The sequence below is a fragment of the Nannobrachium achirus genome (genome assembly GCF_963921795.1).
Source record: "Nannobrachium achirus genome assembly, chromosome: 11".
NCBI lineage: Eukaryota > Metazoa > Chordata > Actinopteri > Myctophiformes > Myctophidae > Nannobrachium > Nannobrachium achirus.
The window spans coordinates 50,217,506-50,236,858 of NC_137820.1; the positions used below are offsets into that span (position 1 = coordinate 50,217,506).

The following is a 19,353-nucleotide window of genomic DNA, read 5'->3' on the forward strand; positions in this document are numbered from 1 at the left end:
AGTATATCGTCGTTGTCAGGTGGAAACCTCGTATCTCCAAATGTTTACGTTCTTTCGCAAAGTAAAAGAACGCTTCATCATTCAAGGCCGTCTCACAAAAGTAGTGAAAACAGCAGATCTACAAGCACACAACGCCTCGCGGTGCGAGGCGTTGTGTGCTTGTAGATCGGCTGTTTTCACTAATTTAAATCATTTTTAAAATGATAAATGCAAAACGAACGGTTTTGGACATACAAGATTTTCACCCGACAACGACGATATCTGAATTGTCGCTGGAGTAGTGGGAACGCCACCGTTGTCCCCTGCAATGCTGTGGCCCTCGGCTTGGTACCCTAGACATGATTCGGCCCTTGGGGAAAACTAATTGGAGAACCCTGTCGTAGATGGAATTACACAACACACAGTATGCCAGCAGTTAAAGTATTCCCTCTTCACACACACACACACACACACGCACGCACGCACGCACGCACGCATGCACGCACGCACGCATCGCACGCACGCACGCACGCACGCACACACACACAAGAGCATTAGAGCTGACAGTCCAGCCATCAGTAAAGGTAAATGAAGGGAGCCAGCAGCACTGACAGCTCCTCATATACTGATGCTCCCTCAGCCTTCAACTAATCAGTGTAAAAGCTCTAGCCTGGAGGTGATCTGACATTTACATATACATTAAATTTAACACATTTATCCAATTAATGCCTTCCAAAAGTGCTTTAAGAGTCAAAAGAACCCATATATCTCTCAAATCTTCTTTTTATGGTAGAGAGACACTCGCTGCCTACTAAAAATACACCACATCACATTAAAGCAGTATTCAGGCATAAAGCTGACTCTCACATCCATGGTAACGGTTGATGTGTGCCACAATAGTGCATACTTCAGTTCCTTGACCAACAAGTAGCCACTAGTTTATATTACCACTTAAAATATCACACTTAGCTGAGGCGGAAATAGTAAATACATAGAAGATGCAGCGAGGATGATGGGAATGGGTGGCCAATTCAGCTTCATTAGATATTAAGCTTCATTGTCATCTCTGAGGCTGCATGTAATATAGTGATGTACCGTATACCTGACGTTTTCTTTTGATGGTGTAATCTTGTCGCCCCAATTAATATTTACATGTCAGTTTACACACATAAATGTACGTTGTCTTTTTGAGCGGTGGTCACACCGTCTCCATAGCGTGGCCGTGTGTGTAGGTATTAGTGATGCGCGGATAGGCTTCTGAAGTCATCCGAATCCATCCGCGCAAATTCATTATCCGCCCATTATCCAACCGCATTAATTATATCATCCAATTTATAAATCCGCACCATCCTCATCCGCAACTTCAAAAGTATTATTATTATTATTACCCTTATTATTAGGCTAATATTATTTTCTGGTAGGCTATTCCCTGTTAGTTTTCTTAGTTGTGCGATCACAGAAATGCATTGATCTAGCCTACGGAATGTCTCCGTTCGTCTTTTTTTCTTTCTTTTTTTTTTTTTGGAGTCGGTGCTGTGCGTCGATGCAGACCAACCAGACATGCAGGCAGACAGAGTCAGACACACAAGAGAAAGAGAGAGCGAGGGAGAGAGCGAAAGCGAGAGGAACAAACACAACTTAGTGGGAAGTTTAACTTACCTACTGTACAGTACTTTACAATATGGACTATGGAGAGATTCACTTTTAAGCGCAGCGCAACAAGAGGTAATGATGAGTGCGACGATGCATGCCGTGATGCCGTTTAAGTGGACACAGCTGTTTAGTTTTATCGTGGACTGCACATTGCCTCATGAAAAATGATGGTTACTTTACAAAGTATACAAAATAACACACACTAACACAGACACAAGCATACCTAGATTTCGCTTTTTATTGATAGATATATTGGGCCATAATTTATTTCCTGCATTATTTCATCCGCGGATATCCGAAATTAATTAATAATTATATTTGATTGATCCAAATCCGACTGCACCGCGGATCACCGAGGTCCACCGCGGCTAAAACCGCTATCCGCGCATCTCTAGTAGGTATGTATGTTTGTTTGTATGTATGTATGTATGTATGTGGGTGGGTCTGTATGTAGCCTCAAGCCTGTGGTGTAGTACCTTTTCTGACCACACATGTTAAGGGAGGGGCGCTGTTGTTCAGGCCAGGCCAGAACAGGCAAGGCACACTCACACTCACACACACACACACACACACACACACACACGCGCGCACAGACTCCACCGCTCAGTTCACACGGGTGTGATTTTTGCAATCTTTTTAGAAATTTGCGCAAAATATGTGCATTGTGCAGCATTCGGATAGAAACTTAATGACAGAGATGAGTGGCAGAAACTTTTAACTGAGTGCACAGTGGCTTAAACACATAATCATAAACTGTGATTTGAGGCTCTCCTCGTGGAGAAACTTGGCCGTGAACTTACAAGTCATACGGGAATGTTGAAGGCGTTTGTAAGTACAGACTGGCGCACGGTAAATTACAATGAGATGATAAATTGTTGCACCATAACTGGTGTAGGAGTGAGGCTTGGGAGAAGGAATGTGCCGGGTAACACGTATCTGGTGTGCGGTGACATCTCTGTGCCGGAGATGGGAGGCCTCCGCTCATCTCTTAACCTCAAACATCTGTCAACGGTGCTCTTCCTAATCATTATGAGGTATAGTCTCATTACGCCCTGCGTGAATGTCAGATTAGGTGAAGAGATAAGAAACTGGGGATGATTCAAAACAACACAACTGGGTTCTGGTGTGCAAGATTTGTTTCCTGTTAAATAGAATATAAATCCCCCGTGACACTGATCTCCTGGCAGTTGTACAGATAACAGACAGTAAAGTTATGTAAGGTGTCAAGTGCTTCATCAGGCAAAGAAAACCTAAACATTGAAATAAATGTATCATTACACGTTAGACAGTGTGCAAGATTGTTTTGTTTGCTACTTTTGATCCATTCCTCCCTCTCCTACGCACCTATCCCAGGAAATGGATGTGAAAAGTGCTCTTTTGTTCAAAGTCAAGGCTGGCATTCAAGGCCTTGACCTTATCTCAGTATGAGACCTGTGGCTGAACCGATAAGTTCCACAATAACTCTCTGTTGAGCCTGCTGCTAGCCTTGGGAAGTATACTGCTGACTCCCACAGAGTGAGTGTGTGTGTGTGTGTGTGTGTGTGTGTGTGTGTGTGTGTGTGTGTGTGTGTGTGTGTGTGTGTGTGTGTGTGTGTGTGTGTGTGTGTGTGTGTGTGTGTGTGTTGTTGTTGTGTGTGTGTGTTGTGGTTCCAATGTCATCACAAGGAAATCACAATTCAAGAGAAAAACATCAGACTCGTCCCATGTCCTCAAGTGCTACTTTACTTAAGGCTTGAGGTTCAAGAATTAGGGTATGGTTAGGATGAATGACTGTAGCCAGAGGTACGCACCTCTGAGAGTGAGTGTGTGTGTGTGTGTGTGTGTGTGTGTGTGTGTGTGTGTGTGTGTGTGTGTGTGTGTGTGTGTGTGTGTGTGTGTGTGTGTGAGTACGCGCGCGTGCTCTGCCCAGACATGCAGTTACAGTATGAGAACAAAGGGCAGCTACAGTAGATAGATCTGTTGAGAGAAAGGGACCAGAAAGTCAAGGACAAGGAAACCTCTCAATAGTCATTTCATTTTTACCTTTCTTCACATTCAAGTCCGCCCCTTGGACACCTAAAGAGTATCACAAAACACAAAGCACACAACATTCAACACTCAAGTCTATAGCAATAGACGTCTACAGACCTTGGCGTGTACAAATCTATTCAAGTCTCTAGACCTAGAGGAGTCTATACCTAGAGGAGTCTACAGACCAAAAAAAAAAAAAAGTCTACAGACTACAGGAGAGTTTGACACCCCTGAACAAAACTCAAGGTATTCATTCCATGACATTTCAAACAGTCAAGCAGCTCCACCTATTAATTTCACACTTGAGGTTAGGGTTGTATGTATAACAGTAGTAACTTACTGGTCTGACAGTGGACTCCGTCAAAGCCCTGCGGGCATTTACAGACATACTCGCTGAAGACATCACCTCGACGAGACTGACCCGTCACTTCACAGATGGCATCGTTCTTACAGGGGTTAGGAGTACAGGGCCCTGGATGAGAGAGAGGAGGATAGGAGAGGGGTAAGAGAAAGAGGAGAGCAAGAAAGGAGAGCCAAGTTGGACAGGAAGTCTAGCAGACATTTCTGTTTATCAGGATGTGAGTGCATGTGACAGTGAACAGTGTGTTATGTGTTTGTTGAACACATGTATGTGTTTTGCAATGAAAATGATCTTCTCTTACAAAGGGCTTAATTCCACGCCCACCTTCAGAGCCGCAGAACGAGCCACAGTCATAGGTAGTAGATGGGTATTGGTAGGTATCGCTAGGACCCGCAGTTCATTGGTTAGGAGCCGTCGCCATGCCATATAGCCTCCCAGGCTATGGGACCATCCCCCCAGGATAAGGCCGAGGGCAGGTGCAATTGCCCACGACGGGGAGTCGGGGACTACAGTCAAGCCGACACTTTCACTGTGTAACTATGAAGGCTATGTCTCTGTGTCTCTCAAAATTGCGCGCGCGTGTTTGTTGCAACTCCGATGCGCGTGTTGTCTACAGTATGTGTTGTCTGTATGTGTCTCTCAATAGACATAGACCACATGAAACTTACACAGTATGTCCATAAATGGGCATTCCAAGATATGGGATTAATATTGATGACATCATGGATCTCTATATATGGGCAGGAAAGGGACAAGGACAAAATGGTTTTCGCCGCTCGAATAGGAACAAGGACTGATCGATATTTGCAAGTGTGACTCGCCTCAAGGCAACCACACTTGCAATATGCAATTGCATCTTTCTAATTGTTTGTCTACTCTGGATTTCTTGACAATGAATCTGAGAAATGCGTCTGAGAAAAGCTTTCCTTTCAGTTTCAAGTTCTAACTGTCCTAAGGCAAACTTCAATGTTAATAGGTAGTTCCTACCGCTTTCTGTTTCGTTGCATTTCTCTCCGGTGAAGCCATCAGGACAGATGCAGATGAACGGAGTTCCAGCTCCAGTCACACATGTCCCTCCATTACTGCACACATTCACCTCACAGTAGTCAGCTAGGGAAAGAGACAAACAAGGGTTTCATAGGTAAGCTCACATTTATAATGTTTGCATAATCATTTATTTCTTCCTCTAAATGAAATTCCAAGAAAATAAAATTCCAGAACATAGTTAATGGAAAGGTCAGGAAAAGCACAGTAGTCTACTGAATATTATTTTCACTTTCTGTGCTTGTGGTACTCATTTCACTTTCATAACGGTCTGAAAAACATCAACATCCGGAAACATCTTTGGCGAATGTTCCCCTCAGAATAGGCACATTGGGATTCAAGTGGTTAAATCTTAACTCGCTTTTCAGCTCAATGGTCCCCAGAGCCAGAGAGCAAACATATGATCCCTCCCTGTCCAGGTCCATCTATCACTGCGCTGGAATTTAGCTGACATTCAATGACTGAACATCTGTTCAATGATGTCTGTTCAGTCAAAGGGCTCAAAAGGGCCCAAAGGGCCCAAAGGGCTCGGCCGCCCTTTGGGCGGCCGAGCGTCTAGTCGGCAACCTGGCCAACTCGGGAACAATGTAAATAGGGAATGAATGCCCCGCCCTTTAATGCAAACCCCATTATATCTGTTGTCATAGGATCCGTTTTGACCATCTGTTTGCGTGTGTACATTTCTGCCCATATATGGAGATATCTGTCTGTCTACGTCCATTTTATGCCCATATATGGAGATCTCTGTAGGACCCGTTTTGACCATCTGTTAGCCTGTGTCCATTTATGCCCATATATGGAGTTATGTCTCTGTGTCCATTTTATGCCCATATATGGAGATCTCTGTAGGACCCGTATTGACCATCTGTTTGCCTGTGTCCATTTATGCTCATATATGGAGATATCTTTATCTGTCTGTCTGCATCCATTTTATGCCCATATATGGAGATCTCTGTATCTGTTTGTCTGTGTCCCTTTATTCCCATTATGGAGATCTCTGTATCTGTCTGTGCCTCCGACTGTGTTGCAGACACAGTGCCGGTTCCCCCTTTAATGCAAACCCCATTACCTGTTGTCATATATGGACACAGGCCATATGTTTGCCTGTGTCCATTTAAGCCCATATATGAAGGGTTGACATTCAATATGTAACCATGGCATTTTGTGTTGACTCATGTAGCGTAAGCTTGCTTATTTAACTATTAATTTACAGAATGTCTGTCCGTCTGAATAAACAGTGTTGCCACCATGGTAACAGCCGTATGCTGAAACAAGACAGGTATTGCACAACCGGAGGTCAGTGGTGACTGTTCTGCCCAACGGGCACCGGTCTGGGTTCTCCAACATACTTCTGAGACTAACCCTACATTCAATCCCTCATATACTGAGCATTATCCCCCGGGCAAAAGACTAGTTATTTATGTATTTATTTGTGTATTTATTATCATTTTGTGAATGATTTAATCATCAAAGCTATTGTGTCATTTGTAGACATAACAAACAAAACATAACGTGTGAATATCTAAATATCTTGTGTTAGGAATGCTTTGTTCCTCCGTTCCACATCCTCTGCATCAGCGGCGGCAGTTACTTTGCTGTGTTATTGAATACGGAGAGGGAAACTGCTGTGAGTCAGACCGTGCCATGGAACAGCTGAGCAAGCCATCATCACACCAGTAAAACACAAAACAGATGCTGGATGCTTCCACACAGGAACCATCACGGCTGCTGTCTGGACTCAGCAGCTTTCTGGACGTCATTAGTGTCAGTGATCATCAGGGGAAAACAGAGAAGCAATAAGGGAGTTCGGGTTCTCTGCTGACCCCTAAAAGAACAGTTTGTCCTTTGACTGGAACTAATGCGGTTTAAAAACAGGGGAAGTGGTGATAAGAGTTGGGATGGGAACCAGAAACGATTATGCGTTAATAGTTAAGAGGAAGATTTATCTATTGACATCTCCAGAACATACAGAGATTTAGTGTTTTCTTGAAATTCAAAATTGGTGTCAGAGATACAGAAAAGGTTATAAGAGGTAATATTGAATGCTATTCTATAGCCCCCTGGAATGAAGTTTATCCTGCCTGTCACTGGTAGGGATTCTATTGTTAACAACTGTTCCGAGAGACATTCACCTGCTCACTTTACCCACACCCACAAAAAGTGAAGCCGTCAAGGTCACCCACGAATCAAGGTACCAGGATTTAGTGCTTGCCTTGCTCAAAGACGGGAACGTGTCGATATTGTGACATAGCATCTGTTTGACGGTTTATCCTTTCGGCACGGGTGAATGTAAACCTGGTGAAAAGCTAACCTGCCGACGGGGTTGAGCAGCTAACCTGCCCTGCCGACGTGGGTAAATGTTAACCTCTATGCCTAAACCTAACCCAAACCCTAACCCTAACCTCAGTAACCGTGACGCGGGTGAGTAGCTAACCTGCCGACTCCCTTAGTCGAAATGATGGTATTTCCCCCTCAAAGACAGAGCCTTCCTTTGACACTCGCGTTCATGGTGGTCAAACCCGTAGCCTCCCAATTACAGGATAGTACTATCCAAACCACTGAGCCACCGCAGTTGTATTTAAAAAACACTGAGATAAGAGCAGTAATCTAAAGTCACACCCTTGTGTTTTAACACTGCAGGAGGTGCAGACAGAGAAAGCACTGCCCCAAAAAAGTTAACCCTTATTTTGAATAATTGTCAAGGAAGTCGAGGTTTTTGTCGCCGAGTTTTAAATTGTTGGTTCACACACCGCGCTGTCAGTCATATAGGTTAAAAAAAGACATCCGACCCAGATTTCATATCCTTGAATGGCAGACTTCCTCCTACACTGAATATTATGAAGCAAAGCCGTAGGAGTCGATAAGGACCAGGATTCTTGGACGGCTGCTGTAGGAAATGGAAGTATTTCAGTCCTGCTGAGGGTGTAATTCTGTGGTCCTGCTCTGTCTCCCACATAGCTCATGGTTGAAAATGGCACCTCAGCGACAGACTTAAAACATCCTGCGTCTTTCTACAATTGCCCCCCCCCCCCCCCCCTAATTTTTTTTTTTATTATTTTAATTTTAACTCGTAGTAGTTATAGGGAAAGTTAGCTGAGATTTTAACCAATCTGGGAACTAAAGGCTTACCAATAGCTTTCTTCACAAATGTGTTCATAAAGGTATAACCTCTGAACTTCAAACCCAACTCTGTGGCATTGTGGGAAGTCTGACAAGCACCTTCACCTTCTTTGGATATACTGTACATGGGAGTGTGTCGCTATTTCTACAAGTCATCTTTTCGACAACCAAACCAAACCCTAACCTCCGTGGGGTGAGTAGCGATACCTGCCGACGCTCCGTTGTCGAAATGATGTGCGTTCGAAAAAGCGAGATTTCCCCACTGTAAATAGAATCCCTAGTTTGTCTATTCTGCCTGTTACATCCTGTTTGTGTATTGAGTCGCCGTGCTGTCCAGTATAATCCAGAGTCAAGGCCTACAGCTAGTCCTTCATCTCAGGGGAGACTGTTAGGAGATAGCATTGCCTGGCACCACCACAGACACATCATTATCCAAGTTACTGCCCTGTTTATCTGTGGGAAGGAAGTAAGGAACCCAACCTCCTGCTCTTCCTACAGAGGACTTATGACAGCTTCCCTGAAGGAAATCGGTCTTTTTAGTGCCAAGGAACAAGTCCTAGTGTTTCCCTGTTGGGGTGGATTTGAATACAGCTGGGAAAAAATTAAGTTCCTAAAAGTTTAAAACACATATATAGAAGGTGGGACATTCCCTTTAGGCAAATACCGTTTAGTCCCAAGGAACACGCACTACTGCCCTGCTGGGAGAAGGATAGATGAAGCCAATTGTTTTTTACTTGTTTTTCTCTGCAATTTAGACGTTTTTTCAATTCCTGCCCACACACTTTCTGTGTTTTCATGCTGTTATACCTTACTGCCAGTGAGGAGCCCCCAGCAGGAAGATGTAGCACCTCCGTCCTACTCCTCCTGCCCAACATTCCCAGTTGACAGGTGGGAACCTGTAGGAGTACGTATGTGCAGTGACAAATATCCTTACCTCCCCCAAACACGGGCCAATTGTGGCCCAGGGTTTCCTGCAGCACTTTACAGGCCAGGCGCCCCGCCCGGCCTGAAAACCCCCCCGCCCCCCCAAGGGTATTAAAAAAAAAAAAAATTTTTTTTTTTTTTTTTTCAAAAACATTTTTTTTTCTCAAAAAAACTTTTTGGACCTCCAACAATGTACTAGGCATGATCGCGATCGCGAAATTGCATGTTTAACCCCCATACCAACCCTATCTTTCAAACATGGCAGCCATGTTTGTTTACATTTGAAGAAAACATCTCCTGAATGCAGGAAATACTCAAGTAAAGTGCAAATACCTGAAAATCTCCTTTGTACAGTATAAGTACAGTACTTAAGTAAATCTACTTAGTTACTTTACACCAATGTTTCTTTTTTTTTACTGTGCTGTAGACTTCTATTTATATGGCACGAGTGCTGGTTGATTAACCTGGGGGAAAAAAACAAGTTACACTGTCCTGTGAAAAACGTAGTTATTCAATGTTGAATAAATGTGAATGATAGCATGTAGTTGTGTTTTCCGTCATCATGGGCACATTCATGTGTTTTTTATAGGGCAAAAATAAGAATTAATATAAAAAATTAAGTGAATTAATTACTCGAATTAATTAATTAATTATCAAAAAATTTCGGCGCACGCGCAAAGCGCGTGCGCCATGAGATCCCCCCCTGGTCAAGACTTTTTCCTGCAGGAAACCCTGCACAACGTAAAACGTATTGGACAATTAATTTGACACTCAAGACAAGTTCTGTGAATTAAGTGAAGAACAGAGCTCCCCAAATCCTTCCTATTAAGGGAATGGTGGCTCTACAAATGACCCAAACACATGTGCATTGTGCATCCAACTGCATGATTCTCTGTGGTTTGGCTTGCCTGACAATGATGGGGATTTTCACTGTTCACCTTGGTTTTCAGAGGACATATTTGTCAAGTTAGCAAAAACACATCCTATTAAAAACCCCTAAATGACAAATCTCTCCCCCTCCCTCTCCCTCTAATGACAGTTAAATACAGAAGTAGAAAAACCTGTTGCCACAAATCCTAGCACTGCACATTTCACTGGGATCTGTTCCCTCATGTAGAATCTGTTCCAAAATTTCAGTTTTGTTTGCTGTGAAATCACTGGAGGAGGTTAAGTTTCATATCTAAAGAACACACACACACAGACGCACACATACGCACAGTCATGCTCATGTGTCACCACACACACACACACACACACACACACACACACACACACACACACACACACACACACACACACACACACACACACACACACACACACACACACACACACACACACACACACACACACACACACACGCGCACACGCGCACACACACACACACACACACACACACGCCTGTGCGTATAATTTCAGTTTTGTTTCTTGTGAAATCAAATCAAATTACAAAGTAAGCCATTATTGTTTGCAATGCATAACATGTTTCTCAACATGACAGGCAACTGCGGTTTTCTCTGTCTGGTACTGGCATGCCAGCCTTGGAAAACAGCCAAGTGATCATGTGCCATCATGATGTCACTGAAAGAAAACCACCTGCCAACTGGGGTCAACCAAGGCACTTCTTTGCTCAACTTCGGTAGTTCGGTTGACGATTGCCGCCTGGGCAAAGTTCACCAGTTGAACTCCACGCTTATTTACTTTACTTTAAAGTTTATTTGGTCAAAACAGTGCACATTAATGAAGACAGGTGTAATACATACACATGAGCATTGAGCAAGTGTAAATATACCAGATTTAGCGAAAGCTACTTTCCATCCCAAGTCCCCACAGAAACATGAAACAAAACAGACATTACAACATAACAACGATACAACATAAAACATTTCAGGCACGCCGAAACTGTTGCGCCACCCCTTGATTTTGAGATACCCTTACGTAAAAGTGGGGATTTTCGCCAAAGAGTGGCACTAGACCAAATTTCAAGTGGCCACCTCCTTAGAAGGCTGCTAGCTGAACTAGAAACATTCACTTGCACTACTTACACAAATAAATATATAAATAAGTGACAAGCCTCATTAACTCTCCATGGGGACAGGGAGTTATGCAGAGTTATGGCCGTCTGCTCCAGCTATCGCCACAGATTGTTGTACTTTTCCCTGTCCATGTGAGTCATGGTCCATGCCTTTCCCATGATTCCTCTGCCCCAAGAATGAGGTCCAAATACAAAGAACACACAGCCATGCGGGCACAATAATACCACACCATGACTCACTCCCCTAATCACAGTCAACGGCTTGGACTCTACAGAGGCCTGCAGCCATATGTTACAGTATGGGTCTGAAATGACAAAAGAATGTGAACGATGCTCTCTGTTCGGCTGATCTAAGTTCATGTAAGTTAAAAGTTTCAAGACATTGAGCACAAAATGATCCCCGTTTCTGCCAAACTTGACAGTGCGTGTTTAAGTGTCTAGAAGCTTACAGGGCTGAGAATCCACTCCATATTAACCTGCTGTTGTTTCGTCTGAGAGGATCAGAGCAGCTCTCTGGGTCAACCGCCTGGCCAACTGCCTGCTCATCGTTTTAAAGAACAGGTGGACAAGAACACGCGCACGCCCACTCACACACACACCAGGCTGACGAGAGGACGTGACTGTAGCATGTTTGTCATGCAGTGTAGCCTGGTCTAATGACAACAAAGGATGCTGTGTCATGTGAACTGTGAAGTGCATTTGTTATGTGTGCGTGCGTGCGTGCGTGCGTGCGAGAGAGAACGTGGAGCACTTGGGAGCCGCTGTTTACGTGAGTGTGCAGAAAAACAGTGCGATGGTCTCCCTTAGGGGGTTGGGGGATATACAGTAAGTTCAGTTGAGGTGGGGTTGCCTGAGGGTACTGCGCCTGTGAGTGTGGGGAGGGGTAGTGCAAGCCTTTTAAGGATAAACGGAGTGAGGGGAGGTGATGGGTGATGATGGGGGGGGGGGCTAGGAGGCCTGACTTGGCGGTCTCACGTTAATCAATTGGCCGCGGGAAGGAGCCTGCGTTGGTGCATCAGAGGGAGCACCCATAGGTTAAAACTCTTTAGTCTGAAAGGACTCTTGAAATATTAGAGATGACACAGCTTAAGAGGGAATTGGCTCATTAAAGGGAAATGCAGGACTGTTTGAAATGAGCTTACAAAGTCAGCAGGACAAGTTAGCTTTCAGGCCAGTGATGTATGGGGAGAGTACATGTGCATGAACATGTGAATATGTAGTCATGTCAGAGTAAATTGCTGTCCATACTCTCAGACCACCAAACATTTTGTCTGAGAAGTTCCCGACTTTCCGAGGTGCAGCTTTCCGAACTCTAATTCGAGGTAATGCTTTTCAGAAGTTGCAAGTGTTGTCATTTTGTAGTTGAACCAGACCAGACCCACAAAATGTTCGGTGGTCGGAGACAGTATGAACAGCCCTGTCACTTGTCGCTGTACACAACTTCACCATCATCCTAGTCCGCTCTTTGTGTACTTGTAGTTGTTAATGTTTGTATTTGTAATGTTATAATTTTTTGGAACATTTCTGAATATTATATATTCTTTATTGTAGGAAACGAAAAAAGACAATAATAATTATTTATTTAGATTATTATTATTTATTTATTTTATATATATTTCTTTTGGGGCTTTTATAACTTTATTGATAGGACAGTAGACTGACAGGAATTGGGGAGAGAGATGGGTAGTGACATGCAGCAAAGGTCGTCTGGAACGGGATTTGAACCTACGACACGCTGTCAGGCTGGCATTACAGGGTGCCTGGACCACCACCCTGCGGCCCGGGCGGTTTCATTAAATTTACAAAGCCTAAAAGGAAAAAAAAAAAGTAATTTGTACAAACGTAATTTGTATGTATAGTATGTGTTCATACATATTTCAACACATATGGACAAACCCGCACTTGACATGAATCTATCTATCTTGAGGCCTTGCGCTCTCATCTCATATCTGTGTTCCAACAGAAGTCTGAATCATCAGTGGTGAAGTGCCTGCCCACCACCGTGGAGGTGGTGGGTTCGAATCCGCTGTGGCGTATCCGGCTTTGTTGAACATCTACACGAACACAATTGGCCCCGTGAGGGAAGCCATGAGTGTTGGGCGGGAGGAGTATATAATAGGAAGAAGGCTCTAAGTCCTCCCGGTGGGGGCTCCTCACTGGCAGATTAGTCAGTAGGAGGATACAACAGCATCATAGTTTGTGTATGTATATGTAAAACTTGTATTCTGCCATGTCTGAACTTGTTAAAACCAGTCAGAGAGAAAGAGAGAGAGAGAGAGAGAGAGAGAGAGAGCCCAGCTGCAGGTGAGCTTTGTGTAATCTGAAGTCTCTCCTCCACTCATAGAGCCATCTGCCACTCCAAACTCCCCCCTCACACACACACAGTAACCGCTAAAAATACTCTCTATTGCGCGTGCGTGCGCGCACACACACACACACACACACACACACACACACACACACACACACACACACACACACACACACACACACACACACACACACACACACACACACACACACACACACACACACACACACACACACACACACACACACACACACACACACACACACACACACACACAGCGCTACTCTGCAGGTAGTGCTTGTTGAAAAGAAGACATACTCCTCGTTTAGCAGATGCCAACAGTGTAACAGACAACCATGAGGATGTCATTGTCCCATCTGTTTTACAATGAGTTTCAGTCTAAAGGGAGATATCTGTCTCTTACAAATAACTCACAAACCAACTGTGCTTAGTAGGTGGTTGAGAAACAAATTATACTTTTAAAGAAATTATTTTACTGACTGGATCCTCTGATCCTCTATCCCCAAGATTTTTGGTAGCTAAAACTAAAAAAAAGAAAATGGATTTGGGACCACCAATCTGTGATCACAGAATTATGTCAGCAAACATTATGCCAAAAAGAAATATAAGTTTAATTAAACAAAAAACATATTTAACACTCAAAATGTTCCAAATCAACGGACGGAAAGGTTGAAAGTGGTAAAACTGGACAAGTCGGCTGAATAACTGCCTGCCAATGCCGTCAAATAATTGCTGATATATCGGCCAGACCTTCACATCGGTCGCGCTCTAGTTCTATTCTGTTTTTTTTTCTCTTTTTGCTCTATGTGATGTGGATGTGTACCAAATTCACTGTACTTGTATTGTACTTGGTGGTCTGTCTATCTATATAAGATCAAAGAACAGGCTATAAATTATTCAGTAAAGCAGATTGTAAAATGGGCCAACGCCGGATGAGTCCAAATTAGCAGATATTCCATATTGTGATGAAACATTGATAAGAAGAGCTATTCAAAATTCAGCGACATAAAGTAAGTCAGTGATGATATATATCCAGAGGGGAGTGTGATGGAACAGTGATGAAGATATAATGTCCTAATGAGACAAGACTCTGTGGACACTCCAGACACCATACTGACAGATGGCTAGACTCAGGGCAAACGGAAGGAATAGCTTTTGCCAATGGGTCACAGTATACTCACACGCCCCCCCCCCCCCCCCCCCCCCCCCCACACACACACACACACACACACACACACACACACACACACACACACACACACACACACACACACACACACACACACACACACACACACACACACACACACACACACACACACACACACACACACACACACACACACACACACACGCACACAGCTGCTGTTTTCTCTTTAACAGAGTAAACACTTGTCAGAACAGGCTGTTGTGTAAAACCAACCATGCAAAGGAATATATACAGTACACATGCCACATATGTGCACATGACACACACACACACACACACACACACACACACACACACACACACACACACACACACACACACACACACACACACACACACACACACACACACACACACACACACACACACACACACACACACACACACACACGTGCACTCACAAAACCTCACACAAAGCTTGCTCACTTGCTCTATATTGCTCACTTGCTCCCTAGCCATAGCCAACACGCAACCATGTCACGTGTATGAATCTTAACAAAAAAAGGCACATTTTAGTACTTTTGCAGAATGTGTACTATATGTGCATGCTCTCTCCCTCTCTTGCCTTCTCTCTCACATCACACACCCAAATTATCCGTGGCGCACAAGCCGACACTGTAAAATGCTGAGTGTAGATGTGTCTCTGCGTGTCCGAATGGACCTTTACGGAACAGAAATAACAGAAATCACACACACGTGCCCTTGCATACACACCCGCCAAGCCATTGGCCCACTGTGTGTCTATATTTAGAGTTGGTTGAGCTCACTCACAGTGGACATGTTAAGCAGTGTGCCTCCCCTGCTCTCACAGCTAACGCAGAGGGACAAGTGAGTTCTAACCTGCTGCATCCACTTTATTCATGTTTAAACACTTAGAAAATACTGCTCTCAGCTCCTCTCCTTCCCATTTGAATGACACAGCTTCAGCTGACCTCAGCCCAGAACACTTGCTGTGACAGCCTCTATCTATCTCTTTCTGAGCAGGTCTCTCTCACTTTCTGAGTATCTAGTTTCTTTCGTCCTCATTTGCTGAGTGTCTCTCTCTCTCTCTCTCATATGGAACAGATCCATAATATATACATAAAGAAACATATAAATATATAATAAGACAGTCAAAATAGAAACACGCTCCTAAATGCTGGGCGGGTCCAAGTGCAAGTGTTGCTTTTGGCCTAAGAGTGTCGCTGAGGCTAAAGGTTCATCCTCCAGGGACCCATGGGGAGCATGAAGTTGCACAGCAAACTCCATCGAGCCAGTTATTTTCAAGATTATTACATCACCGTCCTTAGAGCCTCACCACAGGGCTAAAATGCACATGACTGAACACACGCATACACACAAAAATAATCAGTGTTCATTTATCCATTTGTACACTCTGAGTTAAATTAACACTACAGATTTTACTGTGTAACTTCTGTGTATATTTCTCCACCTCTCTTCCTTGCTGACACTCGGGGCAAGGCGTTGCTGTCCTATGGTTGGTTATTAGTGGTAGGAACTTCTGTGTCACATCTAGATAAGTGACTCAACTGCCCTGGTCACTACAGCCACACCTATTCTCTCTGGACAGGCAGTCCACTGAGCTCTAACGAAACATTAAAACGCAGGAAAATAACAATGGAACTTTATATTAAATATTTATTCAATCATCATGGATTATTTAAGGATGTCCCGGTGTATTGTATGAGCAGTGAGCACCCCTGCACAAAGCCCTAACGGTAAACACAAGCAAGGGTCTTCAACAGGGGGTTTGGGACCCCTAGGGGGTCCTCAGAGTTACTTCAGGGGGTCCTCCAAATCTTTGTGTGATGATAGAAACCTTTTTTCTCTATATTAACCACTTGAACCCTAGCGTCCATATTCGGAGAACTTTAGCCAAAAATAGAAGATCTACAAGCTCACAACACCTCGCTTGTAGATCGTCTATTTTCGGCAAAGAAGTTTGGTGTAGAGGAGAAAATGAGACTGAGCAGACTAAGTACAAAGTGAAAGGTCAAGTTTATTAAGTATTGACGGCTCAAGTGGTTAAATATCTGAAAACACAAATTTTACAAGAATCCAAAATACACTGATGATTGTGCTGTCAAACAATGAAACTATATGGAATCTATAATAAGGTTGTGGGGGTCCCTGCTTCATCTCTCTCTCAACTAAGGGGTCCCTGGCCTGAAAACGTTGAAGACACCAGCTTTAATGAGATACGTGAGGATATGAAAATGAGCAGGTGAATAAATATAATGGACCAAAGATTAAACATGTTATGAATCTGAACTGCTCCATGTTTACCTCTGAGTGAAACGTGGGTGTGTCTAAATGCATGTGTGTGATGATGCATGATGCAATTCCAAATGACAAACATTACAAACAGAACAAAAGAACAAAAGAAATCTGAAGACTTTCTCAATTGTGCACTTGACCCAAGTTCTTTACTTGACACTGTACCTACCTAGAATAAAGTATTAGTTATTTTAGTGGATCAACCATGGCATGTACCTATTAGCCTTTGATCAAGGCTACCATGACTATTTAAAAAACAAGTTTGAAGTGAGTGGTGGTGTGTGTGCGCGTGTGCGCGCTTGCGTGCGTGCGTGCGTGTGTGTGTGTTTGACACAACAGCGCCACTTGGTCACCAGCGGTATTGCAGCATGCTCAGGCTACATACACGTACTATAGATAGTAACAAAGCTACACACACACTCACGCTTAGGAGTGGTGTGACCACCGCTCAAAAATTCACCCAAGGGAGAAACAAGGACATGGCGCTTTTGAAGAATTGCTGCATGAGCAATAATGCAATTATTGTGCCTATGACTAAAATATTCAATCATTAGGCTACTACTGGTTGACCCAGGGATCCATCTGCAAATGTCACCTGCACCCTGTCAGTGTGTAAATCTAGTTTTAACAGCAGAGCAAATCACTGCTATTTGGGCTAAAATCATTCCTAAAATGAAAAACCAAGTCTGACACTGATGTATTCCAGTGGCTTATTGCTTGTAAACTAAACTAATAATGAAATATTTATACCAAATCAAACATTAAATCTTAAAATAATTATGAATTATGCTGTGACGTCTGGTGTGATACACATATAATGTACATTTTCTGATATTAAGGGAAAGTTCTGGAGATGGAGAGGGTTTTTATTCCAAAAGACAGACAGACAGACAGACAGACAGACAGACAGACAGACAGACAGACGAGGGCATCCATCCATCCTAGCCTACATACATTGAAGACACACTGCACGCAAACAAAGCACACAGTGCCAATGGCGTGAACAAACATAATAGCTTCCCCTCAATCCCCTGTACGTTACATCCATCCTCTATAGAGCACTCAGGAGTCAGGACACATGCACTCCCCCCTGGCTATGAACTGAAGAAAACATTTTCACAATCTACAATTCTGCCACAACACAAAGTGTGTTAAAACCTGCCTAACCATTAAAAAATCGAACAGATATGTGCAGAGCAAAATGTCACAGTGTAGAACATTGAGGGAGATCCAGGAGGTCCCCAGCAAATGACAGTTAGGAACCAAATGAACCCTTATGGGTATGTAACTCAGAGAGTGTACAAATGGAAACAAATTAACCCGGTCATTTGTTAATTTAACATTGATTTTACAATTATAAATTGGGGTCTCAGTCTCAGAGATAGAAAATAGAAATGCCATTAAATGGGGGTCCGTATAGCCTTATGCATGTCAAACTGGGGATCTTTGAAATGAAAATGGTTGGGAAATGGGAATCACTGCTAAGGCTCTAACAGTCTTCTCTTGTTGTGGGGGTCCGCGTGTTGATAAGTGTCAATTTGGGCCAATTGGGGGTCCTCGACATGAAAAAGTTTGAGAACCAACCAACCACTGGTGTAGAAAACAGAATCTGATTTCATCCAGTCTTTAAACTCCCCCAGAGTCAGAGGCATGCCCGTCTGTCGAGTTCCGTTACTTTTCTTTGGCGGTGGACGGTGGTGCATTTTAGCGGTTGCTGCTGCTGCTGCTGCCAAGTTTAGGATTTCCACCACATAGTAGACCTATTACCTACCAACCCAGTGAAAAATAAGTTCATGTCCAGCAAACGAGATGGCACATTTTCCATACAAATACTAAAACTTAAGCCTACACTCGTTGTTGCACAGCCGACCCTGACAACGTGTCTCTCAGCAGGACCATTGTTACACACTGCAAAACTGTAAACAAAATGCAACACAGCCTAGTAGTAGTAGCCTATTATTAATAACTTACCGCTCACGTTGGTTACTGCGCCGAAAACCAAACAAGCGAAAAGTGGCAGGGGAAACAAAAAGCAACCTCGTATCTTCATCGTGTCGCGCGTGTCAGAGCTTCTAAAAAACAAAACAGTTGTACTGGAGAGGTGACAGACTGACTGACTGTAGTAGCAGCTGAGTGAGACTGCTGGGATTCAGCTTGTTGTTGCGTTGGAACACACAGAGGGCGTTCGACCGTAGCACGTGTACCTCCGCTGTCGGCCAATGACGGCCCACTTATCATAATGATAAGCCCTCCCTCCTCTTTTACTTTTAGTGTGTGTGTGTGTGTGTGTGTGTGTGTGTGTGTGTGTGTGTGTGTGTGTGTGTGTGTGTGTGTGTGTGTGTGTGTGTGTGTGTGTGTGCGCTGTGTGTGTGTGTGTGTGTGTGTGTGTGTGTGTGTGTGTGTGTGTG

General features: G+C 43.7%; 1 protein-coding gene across 4 annotated transcripts in view; it reads right to left on the minus strand.

Moving 5' to 3' along the window:
* The window catches only part of mfge8b (milk fat globule EGF and factor V/VIII domain containing b), a 39,549-nt gene extending 20,476 nt beyond the window's left edge, over positions 1-19,073 (minus strand). For 2 of the 4 annotated variants that reach the window (XM_080737646.1, XM_080737645.1), the window contains exons 1-4: positions 18,917-19,073; positions 4,991-5,113; positions 3,983-4,114; positions 3,655-3,687 (exon numbers count right to left, since the gene is read on the minus strand). In XM_080737646.1, the coding sequence (XP_080593772.1) occupies positions 3,655-3,687; positions 3,983-4,114; positions 4,991-5,113; positions 18,917-18,995 (367 nt within the window). In that variant the 5' untranslated portion in view covers positions 18,996-19,073. The remainder of the gene's footprint in view (positions 1-3,654; positions 3,688-3,982; positions 4,115-4,990; positions 5,114-18,916) is intronic. The other 2 variants (XM_080737648.1, XM_080737647.1) reach the window with 1 other exon arrangement.
* Between the last annotated feature and the right edge of the window lie 280 nt (positions 19,074-19,353).